This window comes from Mustela nivalis (genome assembly GCF_964662115.1).
Source record: "Mustela nivalis genome assembly, chromosome: 1".
NCBI lineage: Eukaryota > Metazoa > Chordata > Mammalia > Carnivora > Mustelidae > Mustela > Mustela nivalis.
The window spans coordinates 113,833,246-113,851,636 of NC_139020.1; the positions used below are offsets into that span (position 1 = coordinate 113,833,246).

General features: G+C 35.2%; 1 protein-coding gene across 6 annotated transcripts in view; it reads right to left on the reverse strand.

Annotated features, from left to right (window-relative positions):
* Positions 1-18,391, reverse strand: part of ACAP2 (ArfGAP with coiled-coil, ankyrin repeat and PH domains 2) — a 140,067-nt gene that overhangs the window by 4,642 nt on the left and 117,034 nt on the right. For 2 of the 6 annotated variants that reach the window (XR_014302912.1, XR_014302913.1), the window contains 10 exons: positions 17,894-18,102; positions 17,493-17,562; positions 16,190-16,281; positions 14,297-14,481; positions 13,787-13,891; positions 13,314-13,406; positions 11,187-11,374; positions 10,665-10,774; positions 7,981-8,091; positions 54-5,536 (listed from right to left, as the gene is read on the reverse strand). Coding sequence is in view for 4 of the 6 variants with exons in the window: in XM_082699598.1 (XP_082555724.1) it covers positions 5,475-5,536; positions 7,981-8,091; positions 10,665-10,774; positions 11,187-11,374; positions 13,314-13,406; positions 13,787-13,891; positions 14,297-14,481; positions 16,190-16,281; positions 17,493-17,562; positions 17,894-18,102 (1,225 nt within the window). In the remaining 2 variants the exon portion in view is untranslated. The remainder of the gene's footprint in view (positions 1-53; positions 5,537-7,980; positions 8,092-10,664; positions 10,775-11,186; positions 11,375-13,313; positions 13,407-13,786; positions 13,892-14,296; positions 14,482-16,189; positions 16,282-17,492; positions 17,563-17,893; positions 18,103-18,391) is intronic. The other 4 variants (XM_082699598.1, XM_082699597.1, XM_082699600.1 and 1 more) reach the window with 2 other exon arrangements.

The window sequence follows — 18,391 nt, forward strand, 5'->3', positions numbered from 1 at the left end:
CTAACATATATAAATGCTGAAAAAGCATATAGTGAAAGAAAAAAAAGCTATACCTGAAAAAAGCACCTCAGATGCAGCCACAGAGGAAAGCTCAGAGTTAGAAAAGAGCAAAGATGCAAGTATTTTAAAGCAATGTAAAGAAATACATTTATTTACACAGAAATTAAAGTCATTCTAAATGAGGTATAGTAAACAAGGCATTCTTTAAATAAATATTTTCCTTGATCAAGGCCAAAAGAAAAGACCAATAACAAATACTAATGCTTCTGATGGATGCAAGTTATTAATAAGACAAACTGATAATCAGGTGAGAAAAAAGTCTATTTTAATATTATCTTTTAGCTAAAAGGCATTTTAATTTAAATAGCATGTGAAAAAGGAATTCTTTACTCAAACTTGAATGCTGAACTAAAATTAATGCACCTAATCCACTGCTTACTAAGCTTATAAAATAATAAAGCCTAGAAAATTACTATATAAAGTCAGTTTCACATTTAGTCAAGTTTTTTGTTTACTGTAGGTCATATGAGCAAGAGTGCTATGACAAAACAGGAACAGATACAAAAGATGTCTGTTAAATTAGAGTAATACACATATGTATATACATACAAATATGCTTGTAGAGAAGATTATAGATACTGATACTATATCGGACTGAATACTGTTTTTCTTGCTCTCATAAGAAACTAAATATATAAATATGTAAAGATTAATTCCTCAGATAAAGCATTTGTATAAAGTAAAATCTTATTTTAAAGATGAATCTTTCATCATGAATACTTCCTGTCAAACATTAGCTTTACACAGCATAGTTCTGTTTTCAAAATTTAAACCATCAAATACTGCTTTAAATGATTACTGCTGCAACAGGGTTTTATAATTATTTCCCCTAAGATATCTTGCATCCATCTTAGTACAAACTCATTGCTACAGCTGTTAATAGTGCAGTAAGTTTTGTCAGCTTTTAATAAGCGAGATTTTTGAGGCAATAGGTGTCATACCAAAAGCTAGAGAATCGGAAAAAAGTTGGGGGGGGGGGGATAAAGATCTAGTAAAAAGGTCTAACAGCATAACCCAAAATTTTCAATAAAAAATTTTTAATACTTTTAATATTTAGTCACATTTAGTATTTAGTCTATGTAAAAAGCAAGTTATTAAAATCTCTATATAGTTTCCATTTAGTCCTGGAAATGTTCTCATGACCTGAATCAGTCTACTTTAAAAAGAAAAAATACCGTAAGAAGAAAATCTTAATAGGTTGGCTAAGAGTAGTATCTAACTCATATTATGTTATTAAAACAATAAAAATAAAATTTGATATACTAGAACTGTTAGGACAATACAATTACACCCATGATTTCTTAGAAGTTAAACTCTCACATTAAAAGACAAACTACAAGTCTATTCCCATTTTTAGCCATTCTAAAAGATATAAAATAAACTGAGAAGAGACCAACATTAAAAATCAATTAACAAACCATACAAAATATTTAAAAATTCTTATCTTAGATGTTGAATTAAAATATTTAAAATATTTATTGTAAACATTAGAAATATTTTTAAAATACTATTTAAACTTGAGAATCTGGAATTTTACTTTCCAAGGAAGTGTAAAGTGCAGATTATAATACAAAAATAATACACTGATTTTACCATTCAACACCAGAAGTAACTTAAAAGGCACACATTATACATTCAAGAAGAAACAGGAAGAAATCTAGCAGACGCTAATGCCAAATAGTTTACAGATAGCACCAGATGAGCATTCTTAAGTATTACAACAGTACAATGGCAATATATGGCTTCTACTATTAGCAATGCATATTCTGTATAACAAACTGTAGGTTTTTTTTTCTTTTTGTGGTTTTCCAGCTTTTGTTCTTAAATCACCTAGTACCTATTATACAAGTACGTTTTAGTAGAACCATTGTACCATGCAAAACAAATTATAAGATCTTTTATTCACTGAATTAAATGCTTCCTTGAAGGAAAGTGTTGGTGCTACACCAATCATTGGTTTCACGAATACATTTTAAGAGTTAATACAATACAAAAGGAAGTCTCACCTTTACACACACACAAAACTTCCTGTTAACGTTCAGTTTCTAACAAAACATTAATTAATGGACTATCAATAAAATACCTTTCTTAGGTCTCAAAATGTATTATCAAAAAGCAAACATTACAATAACAATAGTGACTAAGATATTTAATATCATTAACATAAATTGAACTTCAATGTGATTCTTTAAAATTTAAGTATAATTTTAATCATTAAGAATTTTTCCCAAGGCAAATATAACTTGTCTACACTACAATACATAAACAATAACCCAGAATACTCTGCCCTGGAAAGTTCACAGAAGTACATTTAACAGTTTATTATAAATGGTAAGCAACTAATCACCCAGTATTTGTAACGCTACGTTATATCCTTTAAATTACTTAATCACATTGTATTTCTCTTCCAATAGTTAACTTTTCTATATGCCCAGACAGTTCTGGGTTTTTAAAATGTGCACTGCTATATGTCCACTGATAGTTTAAAATAGTTTTTGATTTTTGGTATTCAGAATATCCATTGCAATAGCATATTAAGATGAAACAAGGTTTTGTTAATTTTGCTCTTAAAATGCACTCCCCTCAAAGAGATGGCAGCACATGACACCCCACCTTCGGGTGATCAAATATATGATCCCACCCTTTCTGGGTTGATTACAGCTTCCTTTGAAATTGATCAGTGATCAACCATTGCCAGCAACCTAGTCACATAACCAGGAGTGGTTCTGTAAAGCAAGAACTTTGAGCTGGCTGAGAAACTCTGCCAACAATCAAGAGGAGTCATAGAACCAAACACTGTGGGAACCACCAAAGTGGTTTCCAACAACTGAGAGCAGGGCGTGGTATTTCACTCACTCACCCAGTCCTCTTTAGAGTTGTAGGAACTGATAAAGAGGGATACATCCTCCCTTCAGGAAATGTGTGCTACTATAGCACCTTGCAAAAAAACAGGGAGTTTCAGGGTTGTAGATAAAAGGTTCAGAAGTGGGGTTTCTCAGAAATAAGTTCATGATTTCCAAAGATTATATCTGAGACTTTTAAGTGATAGGGCTCTTCATTATCAAAGATTGAAAATACCTGCATTTTAAAATTACCCACAATTCTAAGGTATTGCTAGGGAACAAAAAAAAAGGATCTAGATAAAACAATCAACCAAAATTAATGAGAGAAAAAGAACAGTGACAAGAAGAAAGAAAGACCTACTGCCTGAGCAAACATTTCTGCTCTCCAAAGACTCATGAAGAAAAAGAAAAGTAGCCAGAGAGCAACTGCTGTGCCATTTCACCACAACATCTGTATAAGTATATAAAATTGTTCTGCTTTACATGAGACCCCATAAATGCATTAAAAATCTATTATCAAGATTATTCTCTCATTTTATTCTGCTGATACACCATCTCCAGAATTCTGATCTATTTTTAAGCTCTAAACTAAAATTTGAGAGTGAGAGGAAAAAAAAAATTTTTAAGTGAGGCTTTTTTGTTCAAATTTTCAGTCAAATAAATTGAAAAAATTCATTTTTCTACTGAGGAAAGTAAAGTGTTTACTCATAAACTTATACATAAAATGACAGTGAGAGAGACATTTGAGCACTCCTAAATGGTGGCAGCAGAAGCAATCTGGGTGGAACTAGAAGTCACAAGAATATGGAGGCCCTGTCCTTTCAAGCTTCCCAACTCCAAAGGAAAATCGACCACTGACCTTATGACTAATCAGTTGGGTGTAACTTCATTAGCAAATAGCTTAAGGAAAGAACAGCTAACCAAACATTTAAGTTTAAAATTTCAGGAATAAGAATTATTTAACTTAAAATCCTGAAGTTCACTCTTAACCTCACAAATATTAGGTCATAGTCTTTGAATAATTTTTATTTTTAAAGTGCTTAAACACAAAGGCCTCAAAAATGGCCTAGTAATACTCTCACTTAAGTATATTCTGTTACAAAATTATAACTTATTTAAAATCTAACATTCAAGTTTAAAACAAATGGGTGAAATTCAGAATTAACGCTGACACTTCACCCTTAATCAGCACTCTTACATCTTGGTATACCATGAGTCAGAAGTATTGTTTGATCCATAGGATTAAAATGGGACACCCTAGATTAGAAGCTACTAGCTGAAGTGCCTCTAGTCTCAAAGTTCTTACTTTTTCCCTCTTAAACTAGACCAACAGTAAGTAGTAGATATAGTCCTCTGAGAAAAGAATGGCCCCATATTTATATTAATTATATATTAATCCAGTTAAAGTAAAAGTTAATGGCTAAAAGCTAGCATAAAATACTGAAATTTCAAAACATATTTAAACAGTAAGAATAGATGATATTACTAAACCCCTTTTAAAATAATATATTAATATTCATTTTTTAAAAATCAAATATACTTATCGAAACTAATATTCTCAATTATTTTGGTCATGAATTCCTGGAATTTTTTACTAATACGTATATGAATTTCCAACAAAGAAATTAGTAATTCATATACTCAAATTCATGAGACTGGAGATCCAATTATTAATCTTTTCTTTGTGAAGAATGTCTAAGTAGGATGTGTTCATCAAAAAAAGGAATCTGATTATCAACATTCTTCCTTTTCCTGACTTCTTGATGCAAAGGTGAAAATTACTCAAAATGAGGCGTGAGTTGATCCTGAGTTGAGGTTTCTCTAACAAGCTACTTTGCCATCAGGTTCGTGAAATACTGTTCTAAATACTTATATTTATCCAAAAGATACTGTATGATTGCTGGGGCAAAGCTACAATAAAGTGAAACCTTTTCTTTATACTTTTTAAACTAACTCCATTCTCTTTATGGACTTATTAAACCACTCCTAAATTTTATTTTTAAACCTACAACTTATTTTTAGATCAGATTACGGAACTCCTCATTTAGTAAACTTTTTCTAGGTATTTGCCATACTGCGTTTTTATATGCCAAACACATGGTGATTTGGTTTTTTCCCTGAACACAATTTATAGAAATTCCCTGAATAACAAAAAGAAAACAACTCTGTTATATTCATTTGACAGCTAAAGAGAATTCCAAAATGAAAATGACTATTGTGCTGCTGTAAGGGTACAAAGATAGGTTATCATTCCATTCGCGTCACTGGAATGTATATGGAAGACATCTGTACAGCAGTAAAGAAGTCAGCAGCCAAAGTTGAACACAGCAAGTAAATGTGTACTGTAGTAGGAATAGTTACGGAGTTTTAAAGGCTCAGGAGTTAGCCACTCCCAAGAATTCAGTAGGTATAATACATAACAACTCACAATTTACAAGTAGGTTATACAAAATACTCTAGGGTATTAAGTCAGTTTGCTAAAGAACTACGAATCTTCCAACTGTAAACTAATAAATTCCTGAATGCATTTCTTATACTGCATTTCAGTATGGTTATTAGTAGAATATTGACCTGGCTGTCCATAAAGTCCTTCTGATTCCCGCATCTCTTCATTCATTCTTGCTAAACGTAACCTAAAATTAAAGGAAAGGATTTTTAGATGAAGTTACGTAATATAGATATTCATAAACTAATAAGCCCTGACAATAAAGCTTCCTAACTAGTACATTGCAGCTCTGTTTAAGCAGGATCCTTGCAGCACGGCCAGTAGCTTACTTCCTCCAGACTCCCAAGACTCCCTGGCTTCCACAGCAACCTGCCACACTTACACTACCAACTGCTGGAAGTGTTGCTTCTATGGTATGGAATGTTGTATTATACCATATAAGTTCATTCTGGTTCATCCTGAGCTGAGGTAGTTCAAGACATACAAATAGCATGTGTTATGTCTAAATAGTGGAAATACATTTTGATGTATCAAATGACCACAGGTTGCCAAGATTTTCCCAAGGTTTCTATTTGGTTATACATTCTTTTTTGGGTTATTCATCCTGCCAGCAGGAAGACATACAGCATTGGATTAAGAAGACACGAATTTCCTCCCATTTTCTAACTAACTTCAAGCAACATTTTGAGAGAGGCAAATGTTGCCTTTGGTGTACCCCTCCCCCTTTGTACTATTTATACTATTTGCCTGTACTTTGGACCACCAAATACTCAATGCCCCATGAGAACTCTATCACCATCTACTGACATGCACTCTCTGGCATCTGCGGCATCTGCCGTGAGCTTTCCCTCTCTTCAGAATACTACCATTCCATTCTCTTCCATCGCTTCATAACCATTGTGTGAGTTAATAGTGCTGCAAGTCCTCTTTGATATTTGGACTTTTCAGAGAGGACTCTTATTTTCAAAAATTAAGTGAAACTGAAGTTCTCACACAAAGTAAAATGAGAAAATTTAGACAACTTGGGAACAGATATTTTTGAAAAGGGACTATTATTATTTTTTAAGATTTATTTATTTATTGGAGAAAGAGAACAAGTGTGGGGAGGGGGAGGCAGAGAGAAAAACTTTATCAGACTCCCCACTGAGCTTGGAGACCAATGTGGGGCTTGATCTCATGATCCTGAGATCATGACCTGAGCCCAAAACAAGGGTCAGGTGCTTAACCCACTGCATCACCTAGGGGCCCCAAAAGGGGCTATTATTAAAAGAATTTCTTTATACTATATCTTTTCTTTATTTAATAACTTATCTTTATCTAATGGTGAATCTAAAATGTTTTAAAAGTTCTAAATTTTCCTACCACAGCCTCCAAAATTACAATAACCTCTCCAGTGAGGAAAGAACACTGAGTGCAGAGAAAGTATGTTTTACTGTTTTATTGTGTGTCTTAATTTGGCAGGAGCCAGGAGGAGCAATATATGATAACTCAAGAATTCTCAGTGGCAGGCACCTGGGTGGCTCAGTTGGTTAAGCCTCTGGCTTCAGCTCGGGTCATGATCTCGGGGTCCTAGGATCGAGGCCCCTATCGGGCTCCCTGCCCAGCGGGGAACCTGCTTTCCCCCTCTCTCTGTCTGCCTCTCTTCCTAATTGTAATCCCTCCTGCTGTCAAATAAATAAATATATTTAAAAAAAAAAAAAGAATTCTCAGTGGCAGCTCAGTTGTTTAAGGCAGTCGGGGCAGTCTCTCTTTATAAGTGACTGAGATTCAGTAATGTGAATGAAATTACCTCCACCCATATAACAGGATCAACAATTCACTCAACCCAGAACAGAATGAGTAAGTGACTTCATACAACATATTTCCTACATTAATAATAAAGTGCAGGTGACAACCACATTTCTAGGTTCAGTGTAAACAAACAGCTTTGATCTAAGATGCAAATCAAATTAAGATCTCAAAACTCTTTAACAGATCATATTCAATCATATTCAAACATTAAAAATGAGTATTTTTACCTTAAAATATAATATTTGAGTGAACAGTTCCTTTAAAAAAAAGCATAAACAGATCCTAAGTATCACTGCCCAAAGGCAATGCAGCTGCAAAAGTGACTGACATCAACACAGCTGTCCCCCATACTTACAATCCTCGAACTTTTGAGGTAGAATAAATGTAGATTCCTGAGTAGAGTAACTTCCTGTTACTACCAATCCAACACCCACCCTAGTACTGTAGTGAGAATTAAAGGTCCATTTTAGAGAAGCCACTGGTTTTGTGTTCTTACTGGTCAGGCAGTATAAAAGAAGTAGCTAAGAACATGGATTTTGGAGACAAAATTCTTAATTCCAAATCCCCACTGCACCCGTCATCAGTTTCTTAAATTATCTGTGGCACGGTTTCCTTATAAAATGAGGCTAATAACAACAGTATCTTCCTCACAGGGTCGTTGTGAGAACCAAGTAAGTTCATGTGTATAAAGTGCTTAATATGTTTAATATGTCTAGAGAAGTTTATGGCACACAGTAAACAATCAAGTTTATAGTTCACACCTATGCATGAAACTATGCTAAAACCCTATACAAGTAACACACTGTATGAGAAATAATCAAGGAGAAAGAAAACACTTACAAAGTCACTATGTCAGCATTGGCTGCTTCCACAGCGATAGTCAAAGGGTCTTTCCCTTCTTCATCGGTGGCATGCTGATTGGCACCTCGTTTTAGAAATAAACATACCTGCCTGTTTAAGGAATGAGCATTTTTGAGACATTGCCAATAAGAAAAAAAAAAAATAGTATTCACCTTAAAAAAATAAAAAACACTACCTAAAGAAATAACATTTTCATTAGGAAATTCTTGACTCATTCTACACCTATTAACTGAACACTGGTTCTAATAATAGAAATTTACCCTCATCAGCATTTTACAAATCTCTAGATGTTTTTACATTTAACTTGTAGCATGACGGGATGTATAAATTATGGTCCCTACCCTCAAATAATATCAGAAAAAGATGTACACATATATCCATAAACTTAAAACAGAAATCATTCAAGGTCAAATCAGTCAAGGCAATGTTAACATCATACCAATAATTCAACAGCAAAGAGTGGAAGGTAATCCTCCCAATGGACTCCACAAATATTCCTAACTTGAAGAAAGTAACAAAAATGAAAAAAAATATGATAGGATGAGTAAATGAGTCTACTAAGTAAAATGGGAAGAGTGGCTGTTTAAGAAAAAAATACAAAAATACGGGGCACTTGGGTGGCTCAGTCATTACGTCTGCCTTTGGCTCAGGTCATGATCCCAAGGTCCTGGGATCAAGTCCCGCATTGTGCTCCCTGCTCAGTGGAGAAGCCTGCCTCTCCCTCTCCCACTCCCCCTGCTTGTATTCTCTCTCTCATTGTCTCTCTCTCTCTAATGAATAAATAAAATCTTTAAAAAAAGAAATACAGGGGTGCCTGGGTGGCCTCTGCCTTCGACTCAGATCATGATCCCAGGATCCAGGGATCGAGCCCCGCATCGGGCTCTCCACTCAGCAGGGAGCCTGCTTCCCTTCCTCTCTCTCTGCCTGCCTCTCTGTCTACTTGTGATCTTTGTCTGCCAAATAAATAATAATAATCTTTTAAATAAATAAATAATCTTAAAAAAAAAAATAGGGACACCTGGGTGGCTCAGTTGGTTAAGCATCTGCCTTCAGCTCAGATCACGATCCCAGGGTCCTGGGATCGAGTCCCACATTGGGCTCCTTGCTCAGTGGGGAGCCTGCTTCTCTCGTTGCCTCTGCCTGCCACTCTGCCTGCTTATGGGTACTCTCTCTCTCCCTGACAAACAGATAAATAAAATCTTAACAAAAAAATACAAAAATAAATACGAACATTTTTAAGTATACAAAAGTTTTTATGATGAAGTTACTGAAATCAAGTCTCTGCTGGCTAAGTTATGATAAAAATAGAAAATCCTTTAAAAAAAATAGATGTTTTTGGGGTGCCTGGATGGCTCAGTGGGTTAAGCCGCTGCCTTCAGCTCAGGTCATGATCTCAAGAGTCCTGGGATCGAGTCCCACATTGGGCTCTCTGCTCAGCAGGGAGCCTGCTTCCCCCCCCCTCTCTCTCTGCCAGCCCTCTGCCTCTCTACCTACCTGTGATCTCTCTTTGTTAATAAATAAATAAAATCTTTAAAAAAAAAATAGATGTTTTAAATAAAGTCAAAAAAGAACAGCATCTTGATTTTGGGGTACTAAAAATAGGATATCTGAAATATTTTATTTTTTAAATTTGTTTATTTTTATTTTATTAGATACAGATTAAGAGCGAGAGAGATCACATAGCGAGAGGGAGAAGCAGATTTCCCGCTGAGCAGGGAGCCTGATGTGGGACTCGATCCCAGGACCCCGAGATCATGACCCAAGCTGAACACAGACGCTCAACTGCCTGAGCCACCCAGGTGCCCCCTAAGATATTTTATTTAAAAACAATCACCTATGACACAAGCTTTTCATTTAAGGTCAACATTTCTACTTCATTTGTACCTTCTATTAGAAAATCCATTTTCATGCCTTTATTGTTCAACGAGTCTAAATATTGCTTCAGACACCTCAATGGCAATAGCACAGACTAAGAATTTACTTTTTTTTTTTAAGATTTTATTTATTTATTTGACAGAGATCACAAGTAGGCAGAGAGGCAGGCAGAGAGAGAGGAGGAAGCAGGCTCCCTGCTGAGCAGAGAGCCCGATGTGGGGCTCGATCCCAGGACCCTGAGATCATGACCTGAGCTGAAAGCAGAGGCTTTAACCCACTGAGCCACCCAGGCGCCCCAAGAATTTACTTTAAAATTAGACTTTAGCTACCCTGTGGGAAAACTCAAATGTACAAAATTACAAAACTCTCCCCAAATGCATGTGCTTTGCACAAAATGTATGTGAACATGCATTTATACAAATACAGACTTAGCTGCTGACAAAAGCACCATAATTTTAGTAACAGTTCTAAATACTAAAACTGATCTATATAAATGGCAAGTAAAGTTCAAAAAGGCTTTGCAACTGTCTTATCTGAAAAGTAACCATAGCTTTTTTCTGCATGAGATTTTTAAAATCTGAAATTCCATTATGACAACAGAAGTCATAGGAAAGTATTTTATAAACTCTATCCAATGGCCTTCGCCTGAGAACAAACAAAATATATTTTATATATATTTATTTATAAAATATATTTATATGAGTATATACATATATATAACAAGCAATATATTATTCAAAATAATTTTCAAATAAAATCTACTTAAGTATGTAAGCACGACAGTTTACCCTGTGTGTCCCAAGACAGTAGCATGGTGCAGTGGGCCCCGCCCCTGCACATCTCTCTGGTTCACGTTAGCACCATTCTGTAGGAGAAACTCGCAGGTCACCAAAGAACCCTTGAAGGAAAACAGAAGATAACAATGTACGGTAAGCAAACAATAACATGTTTCTATTAAAAACAGGTATTTACTCTGATAGCCTTTCTGTTTTTTCTCCCCCAAAGAAAAAATACTCCCCAGTAAAAGCAGAAAAATGATCAATTATATTATTTTCTTCCCAAGAAGGACTTCAATAGGAATTCAACTTGCAGTTTGTGATCTAGCAAAAGACACCACATTCATCACCAGAATTCTCTTCCATTGAGAAAAAAAATGAATTTACATAACCAAAGTGATCACTTTGGTTCAGAAATCACTACCAGCTTTTCCTTCTACTTTCCAACACATCTCTTAAAGCAAAGAATAATGTTAAAGCTATGTTCACAATGAATTATAATTTTTTATGTTTTTACAATGCATTAATTCATACCCCTAATACGGCCTGAATAAGTGGTGTTGCTTTATTTTCCTCTGAATTAGCCCAGTTCACATCTGCACCATGAGCCAGAGCCTCAGCCATTTTAGGAAGATTTTTTTCATATGAAGCCCTATAAAGCTGGAGTCCGGGGTTAAAATGTTTAGAGTCGAGAAACACAGAAGAATCTTGCCGTTCTCCCTCTGAAAGGCAAACACAAATACATCAGTAAAAATGAGCAGGGCAGGCAAGAATGACTTCTCATTTCTGAGGTACAGGGTTTCAGTTGTGTAAGAGAAAGAGAGCTCTGTGGCTAGATCGTGGTGACAGCAGCACGAGAGTCAATGGCACACAACTATCCATTTGAAGATGGTAAATTTTGGGACACCTGGGTGTCTCAGTGGGTTAAGCCTCTGCCTTCGGCTCAGGTCATGATCTCAGGGTCCTGGGATCAAGCCCCGCATCGAGCCCCCATCGAGCCCAGCATGGAGCCCAGCATGGAGCCCAGCATGGAGCCCAGCATGGAGCCCAGCATCGGGCTCTCTGCTCAGCAGGGAGCCTGCTTCCTCCTCTCTCTGCCTGCCTCTCTGCCTACTTGTGATCTCTGTCTGTCAAATAAATAAATAAATAAAATCTTAAAAAAAAAAAAAAAAGAAGATGGTAAACTTTATGTTAAGTATATCTTATCACAATTTAAAAAATAAAAATGAACTCTTACAACGTGCCACAATGTAAAAGATGTAAAAGAAACCACTAATTCAGGGCGCCTGGGTGACTTAGCAGGTTAAAGCCTCTGCCTTCAGCTCAGGTTGTGATCCCAGTGTCCTGGGATCGAGCCCCGCATTGGGCTCCCCACTTGGCAGGGAGCCTGCTTCCTCCTCTCTCTCTGCCTGCCTCTCTGCCTACTTGTGATCTGTCAAATAAATAAATAAAATCTTCAAAAAAAAAAAAAGAAACCACTAATTCAACAAAATGAGTGAATGGGAGAGTTTCACAAAACTATGTTATTTCCAACAGACTGATCACTCCTCAAACAGTCAAACATCTTCTCTTATAAAGATGTCAATAGCGGAGCGCCTGGGTGGCTCAGTGGGTTGAAGCCTCTGCCTTCGGCTCAGGTCATGATCCCAGGGTCCTGGGATCGAGCCCCGCATCAGGGAGCCCGCTTCCTCCTCTCTCTCTGCCTGCCTCTCTGCCTACTTGTGATCGCTGTCTGTCAAATAAATAAATAAATAAATAAATAAATAAAATCTTCAAAAAAATAAAATAGGGGCACCTGGGTGGCTCAGTGGGTTAAAGCCTCTGCCTTCGGCTCAGGTCATGATCCCAGGGTCCTGGGATCGAGCCCCACATCGGGCTCTCTGCTCAGCAGGGAGCCTGCTTCCTCCTCTCTCTCTGCCTGCCTCTCTGCCTACTTGTGATCTCTGTCTGTCAAATAAATAAATTTAAAAAAAAATAATAAAAAATAAATAAATAAATAAAATAAATTTAAAAAGATGTCAATACGTATGCTAGACATTTGTGGTCCTGCCAGGATTCAATGGGAAGTTAATTACTCTGTACTAGATTAAAATTAGGTATATTCCTATATGACTGGATTTACGGACTCACAAGAGCTGGTAAAAACAATTCCTAGAGAATTTTACTACTAGACCAAGCCTTACTTTATTCCCAGGATGGTCCAGCACCACCACAATTTACAGTACAAGCAATTCAAGTAATTCAAAAAAATGCTTACTACCCTGGGTATTCTGCAAGATCAAAATCATGGAAATCAAGGAGAGAATATAGGAAGAAAGCACAGGTCAGGAGAAAAATATAATGCAGAGAGAGTTACTAATCTCTTTCTCCTGATAAAACAGCCATAAAAAAGATAAAGAGTAATAAGACATAGTTCATGTGGATTAAAAAGTATCCTTAGTGACAGACTAAGCATTTTTAGAATGTATCATGAGGCTTAGAAGAATATACACCTAGAAGAGAACATCCAAATATGAAAAGAAATAGCTGCTTTCTCATTTAACAACACCTTCTAAAAGGCTAACCACTTTCTTTAGAAATTATTTAATCAAGACTAAACACAAAACACATGCATTTTTCAGCAAGCAATACCAACTGACATTGAATTTTACCAAAACTCACCAGTCTCATATAAACTATTGGCAGACACTGTGGAGGGTAAAGATTCTCTTCCATCATCAGAGCTCTGCTGGATTCCACTATCATTGCTTTTGACTGTTTTAAAGAAAAATCAGCTAGTGATTAAAGTTCAAGCCATTCAGAAAACAATCTACCACAAACAACAAGGTTTTAAAATGAGCTCTGATACGTCAACATGAACTTAACCACCATCACAATACATTTAACACAATTTTAATCATTTCGAACATTTAGCTTATTAAAATATGAATCAATCACAAAGCCTGAAAATAAACTCTTCAGAGTCGCAACACATCTCATTACCCCATAATATGACAGGCATGGTGAAGAGCTTAATTTATTATGACTGCAAGTAATGTGTAATTCTGAGACAATGGGTAACATCTAGAGAAATGGCCACACCGCACAATGACCACTGGCACAGACTTGGAATGCTCCACAAGAGTAGTACTTACTACTACGTAGTTTTGAAGAAGTATCAAAGTAGGAGAAGAGTGAATCTAGCTCATCAGGACAGAACAGAGACTCCCGCCTGGCCTCGTCGCTATTTACAGCAACCACTGGGGACATGCAAGTTAGCAAAGCACAAAGCAGGCCATAAGAAGGGAAAAGGGCAGGAAAAAACGTTACTGGGAAAGATTTAGGAGGAAAAAATAGGAAGGAGATTAGGTGGTTAATCAGATATTTAGGGCTTGTTGCCATGATAGATTTATAATTCCCATCTCCCCTTGCCTTTTAAGCAGATTTATTCCTTAGAATATACACATTACCTAGAATTGTAATTACCAGATGTTATTTAATTTTAACTGTTTTAAAGCGACAGAAATCCAATTTTTCCTTAGACTATGTAGAAGGAAACAAGTTTTTGGCATTCAAATAATCTACAATGGCTATTAATTCAGAAATTAAGAAAGTGACTTCAGTTTAAGAAAATATTTCTATTCATAACAGGTAAGCTATAATACCTGAACTTTGGGGAGGTACTCTGACTTGGTCACTGGGCCCAAGTTTAGAAATGCTCAGCCTCTTCTCTTCAGAACTTTTGGAGACAGTCTTTTTTTCCTGCTCAGGAGGTGATGATGACATAGAATATTTATCCACAAATTTCCTCTCCACGTATTTTGCTTTGATATATGCCTCTTTCTCCTGTCTGGTATATATAAAAATGCCATGATGTTCTGCTTCATCTCTTAGTATGGCTAATACTGAAAAGAAGCCATTACATACCAAATATTTCCCAAAAAGTCACTAAATGTATTACTGGTTAAAACTAAATTTGTGATATTACACAACATATTTCCCTTCTAAGTATTTAATAAACTAGGATCTCATGTTCAAATAAAATACAAGTAATAAACTAACTGAAAAATCACAAGTATTAACAAGGCACTCTCTTTACTCTCTTAATTTCTGAGCTCATTCATTTCTACACATATTCCCTTGTGTTTATTACAAAATGGAAAACATTACCAAGAAAACTATAAAATTTTATAGAAATTAACTTTAATTTCATTTTACTTCAATAGACAACATCAACAGATCTACTATCACTATTGTCAGTCACAAGTTTTCCTAAGACAACTACTTTAAAGCAACATAGCAGTTCTAATTAAAGGGAAAGAAAAAATGTCACATTTTAAACTTTTCTGATACAATCAGAAAATGCCAAGTCTATTTATACTTTTTCCTATTTATATCCTTTCAAAATAGTTAAATCTTTGGTTAAAATCTAAAAATATTTCAAGGTCTGAAATAATTTGGTCATGCGTTAGCAAATAATCTCACTTAAGTGTTAATAGGTCAGACAGCAATAACTTTAAAATAATACTGATTATACATAGGGGCATCTGGATGGCTCAGTCAGTTAAACATCTGCCTTTGGTTCAGGTCATGATCCTGGGGTTCTGAGATTCAGGGCAGTGTCAGACTTCCTGTTCAGCCGGGAGCCCTCTGCCCTTCTTCCCTGCTTGTGCATGTGCTCTCTCTCAAATGAATAAATCTTTAAATAGGATTATGGCACATAGGATTATGGTAAAAAAAAAATTAATGTTAAAAATAAAGAATCATAAAGACTAAAAGCAACATCAACAATAAGAACAAATTATGTATGCACTCCTAGCCACTTCATTCTATGAGCCTCAATATACAGAATTGGAAGCATAATTTCAAACACAGCAATTAAGTATTCTCCCCTACCTGAAGTTACCCTTTCACCTTTAATTCTTTAACATCATAATGCCATGTACCGAGTACACGATTAATAGATATATATACATATATATATTTTTTTTTAATGAGAGAGAGAGAGAGCATGACCTTGGTGGGGAAGAAAGCCAAGTAAGAGTAAGAGAATGTTAAGCAAACTCCATGACCAGTGCAGAGCCATAAGCAGGGCTAGATCCCTGACCCCCGAGACCACAACCTGAACTGAAATCAAGAGTTGGACACTCAACCAACTAAGCCACCCAGGCACCCCTTAACAGATATTTATTGAACAAAGTCAAACAATGTATAACTATTCATTCATTGTTGATAATAGAGACTTGATCCTGAGAAACATTAATAAACAGATTTCTCTTTATAAAGGCCAATAACAGAATTGATATACTTTAAGTGCTAAGGGCTTTTATATTCTATGAAGATACTTTCAACATTTAAGATTCTCATCTGAAGCCCACAGTTGATTATCTAATCAATAAAAAATAATTATCTAAGACTTACCCAAGAAAGAGAAAGTCATATTTTAACAGTCTCTTCTAAACAGTCTGTCTCAATATTACATGTCGATTATAGTGAAATAAAATCATAGCTATATTCCTGCTTATGAAAAAAAAGCATGGAGACAACTGAAATAGTACCTTTGCCCCGGTTGTGGTTTCTTTATTCCCATTTTTTCCACTTTAGCTTCATAAACTCGATTTATAACATCATTTCCCAACTCACACATAAGCTGTTTTGGCAGGAAAATAGAAAAATAAGCTACAAATTGCTAAAAATACTAAAAAAGTCCTTAAAACAAGTACAATTAACTCATTCTTTTTGCATATCCCGCCAATGTTCATCCCACAAAGACATTTAAAGTTAAAACAAATTAAGACAAGGTCTAAGAGCAATATCATCATTTTGCCATTAACAGCATTTCACCCCCTGGAAGACCACCAGTCTTACAAGAAAGGGTTTCTCCTGACTCATCTTCCCTCAACTATGGCTAGTACAATGCTGCATATTATTCACAATGCTTGGTAAATCCAATGAAAAAAGGCCAAACAGGTTAAGTTTTAAAATACAAATAAACTATCTTCTCCTTACATATGATAAATAAGAATTTCAAAATATTTTGTTTAAAACTTGTGGTTATATATTATATAATGTACCAGACTGTGTTTCAACCAAATTTTAAAAATTGAATCTAAACGTTTAAAGCAAACGTTTTACTTTACATAATTGAGAGGATTACCAGTTTATCTATGGGTTGAAATAAAAATTTAAGTACATTAAGAACACAATTTCACACAGAAATAAATGCAGAGTATATTATAATCTTTAAACTAATATATATATATATATTATTACAATATGGTAAACTAAATGGTGGGAATTAAAAAATATATATTATTAAGCAATATGATTTTTATTTATCAGAAACCTAATTGTGGTCTAAATGATTTATGACATTTTCATAGATATGAATTTGTGCACAAGGCTTCATCCTTACACAAGATGAAAGGATGTCTTAGTTTGATGCCTACTACCTTCAGAAATCTAAATCTAAAAATGGTCCTATGCTAAAAGGGCCCAATGATAACAACATGCTATACCAATCCACTCTGGAGCACACTAATATCTCTATTATACTTTTAACAAATAAAAGATTAAAATTAAGACACAGAATTGAAGGTTTTTTTGAGAAAACATAAAAATGTAGGAAAACAGTTTTCCTTAAAAGGTGAAGTGACTTGCAATTAAAAGTGCTACATAAACTTAGCAATTTAAAAACCCATTAATGAAAACACCAGATTTTCCAAATAGCCTCAGATGTGTTCCAATAAATTTAGTTTATTGTTAGCATTGAGACACTCATACATTTTATAAACCAAGATTCTAAAATCCTGATCGTTTATGTGGAAATCTGAACTATTTTTAAACAAGTATGTATTTTACCTTTAAAAGTTCAGGCTCCCATGTGTCTAAAGTTAAAGATCGTACTTTTGAAAAATGAACTCCAAGACTCCTAGAGGGAAAAAAGACTGTATTAATATATAAAGCTATCAAGTCTCTATTTGCATATTATTCAAATTATTTCCCTTTTAATGGAACATAGTTGCTAACACAGCCCTCAACGTGTATGTAAATCAGGAGGGTTATTCTGGCTAATAATAAATAGTAAAACAAAGTCCTCTAAGGCAGTCCACAAAGCAGAATTTTATTCACTGTACAAAAGTTACAAAGATACAAATGGCAGTCATATTAAGGCAAGTGGAGAAGGTCCTGTAACCAATGGGACATGATAATTTATTATGTGTATCCCAAAGAAATCTGTCACCCTATACAGGCCTACCTACCGGTGAATTCCAGAACACTCAATACACAGGGTGATGCCCAGGTTGATGCTGGCCCACCGTGGATCTGCCAGACCACAGTCACAACAGCTGGCATTGCCAGGAATACACTGGACTCGCTGCAGTGCACTTTCTCCTTTCAATAATTTATCTTTTGACTCATTTCCAGAATCTAGGCTTCCTGTGGATGGAGATGATTTCTTATCCAGCTTCTAAAAGAATAAAGTATTATTTGTTTAAAAGAAAAAAAAAAAAAAAGACTGCAATACTATGCTACACATTACCTGCTCCAAACAAAAGCTTCCAATCAATAAACTGAAGGCGTATGATGGGCCTAAGCCAGGCACTGTTGTAGGCATTACAAATAAAAATAAAAAGGTATAGATTTCTCCATCAACTGGCATGTAGTCTTGTCAGAAGAAACATAAATGTTGGAACTGATATCTATATTTATGTAAATAAATATTTACATTTAATTTATATTTAATACAAATATGTATA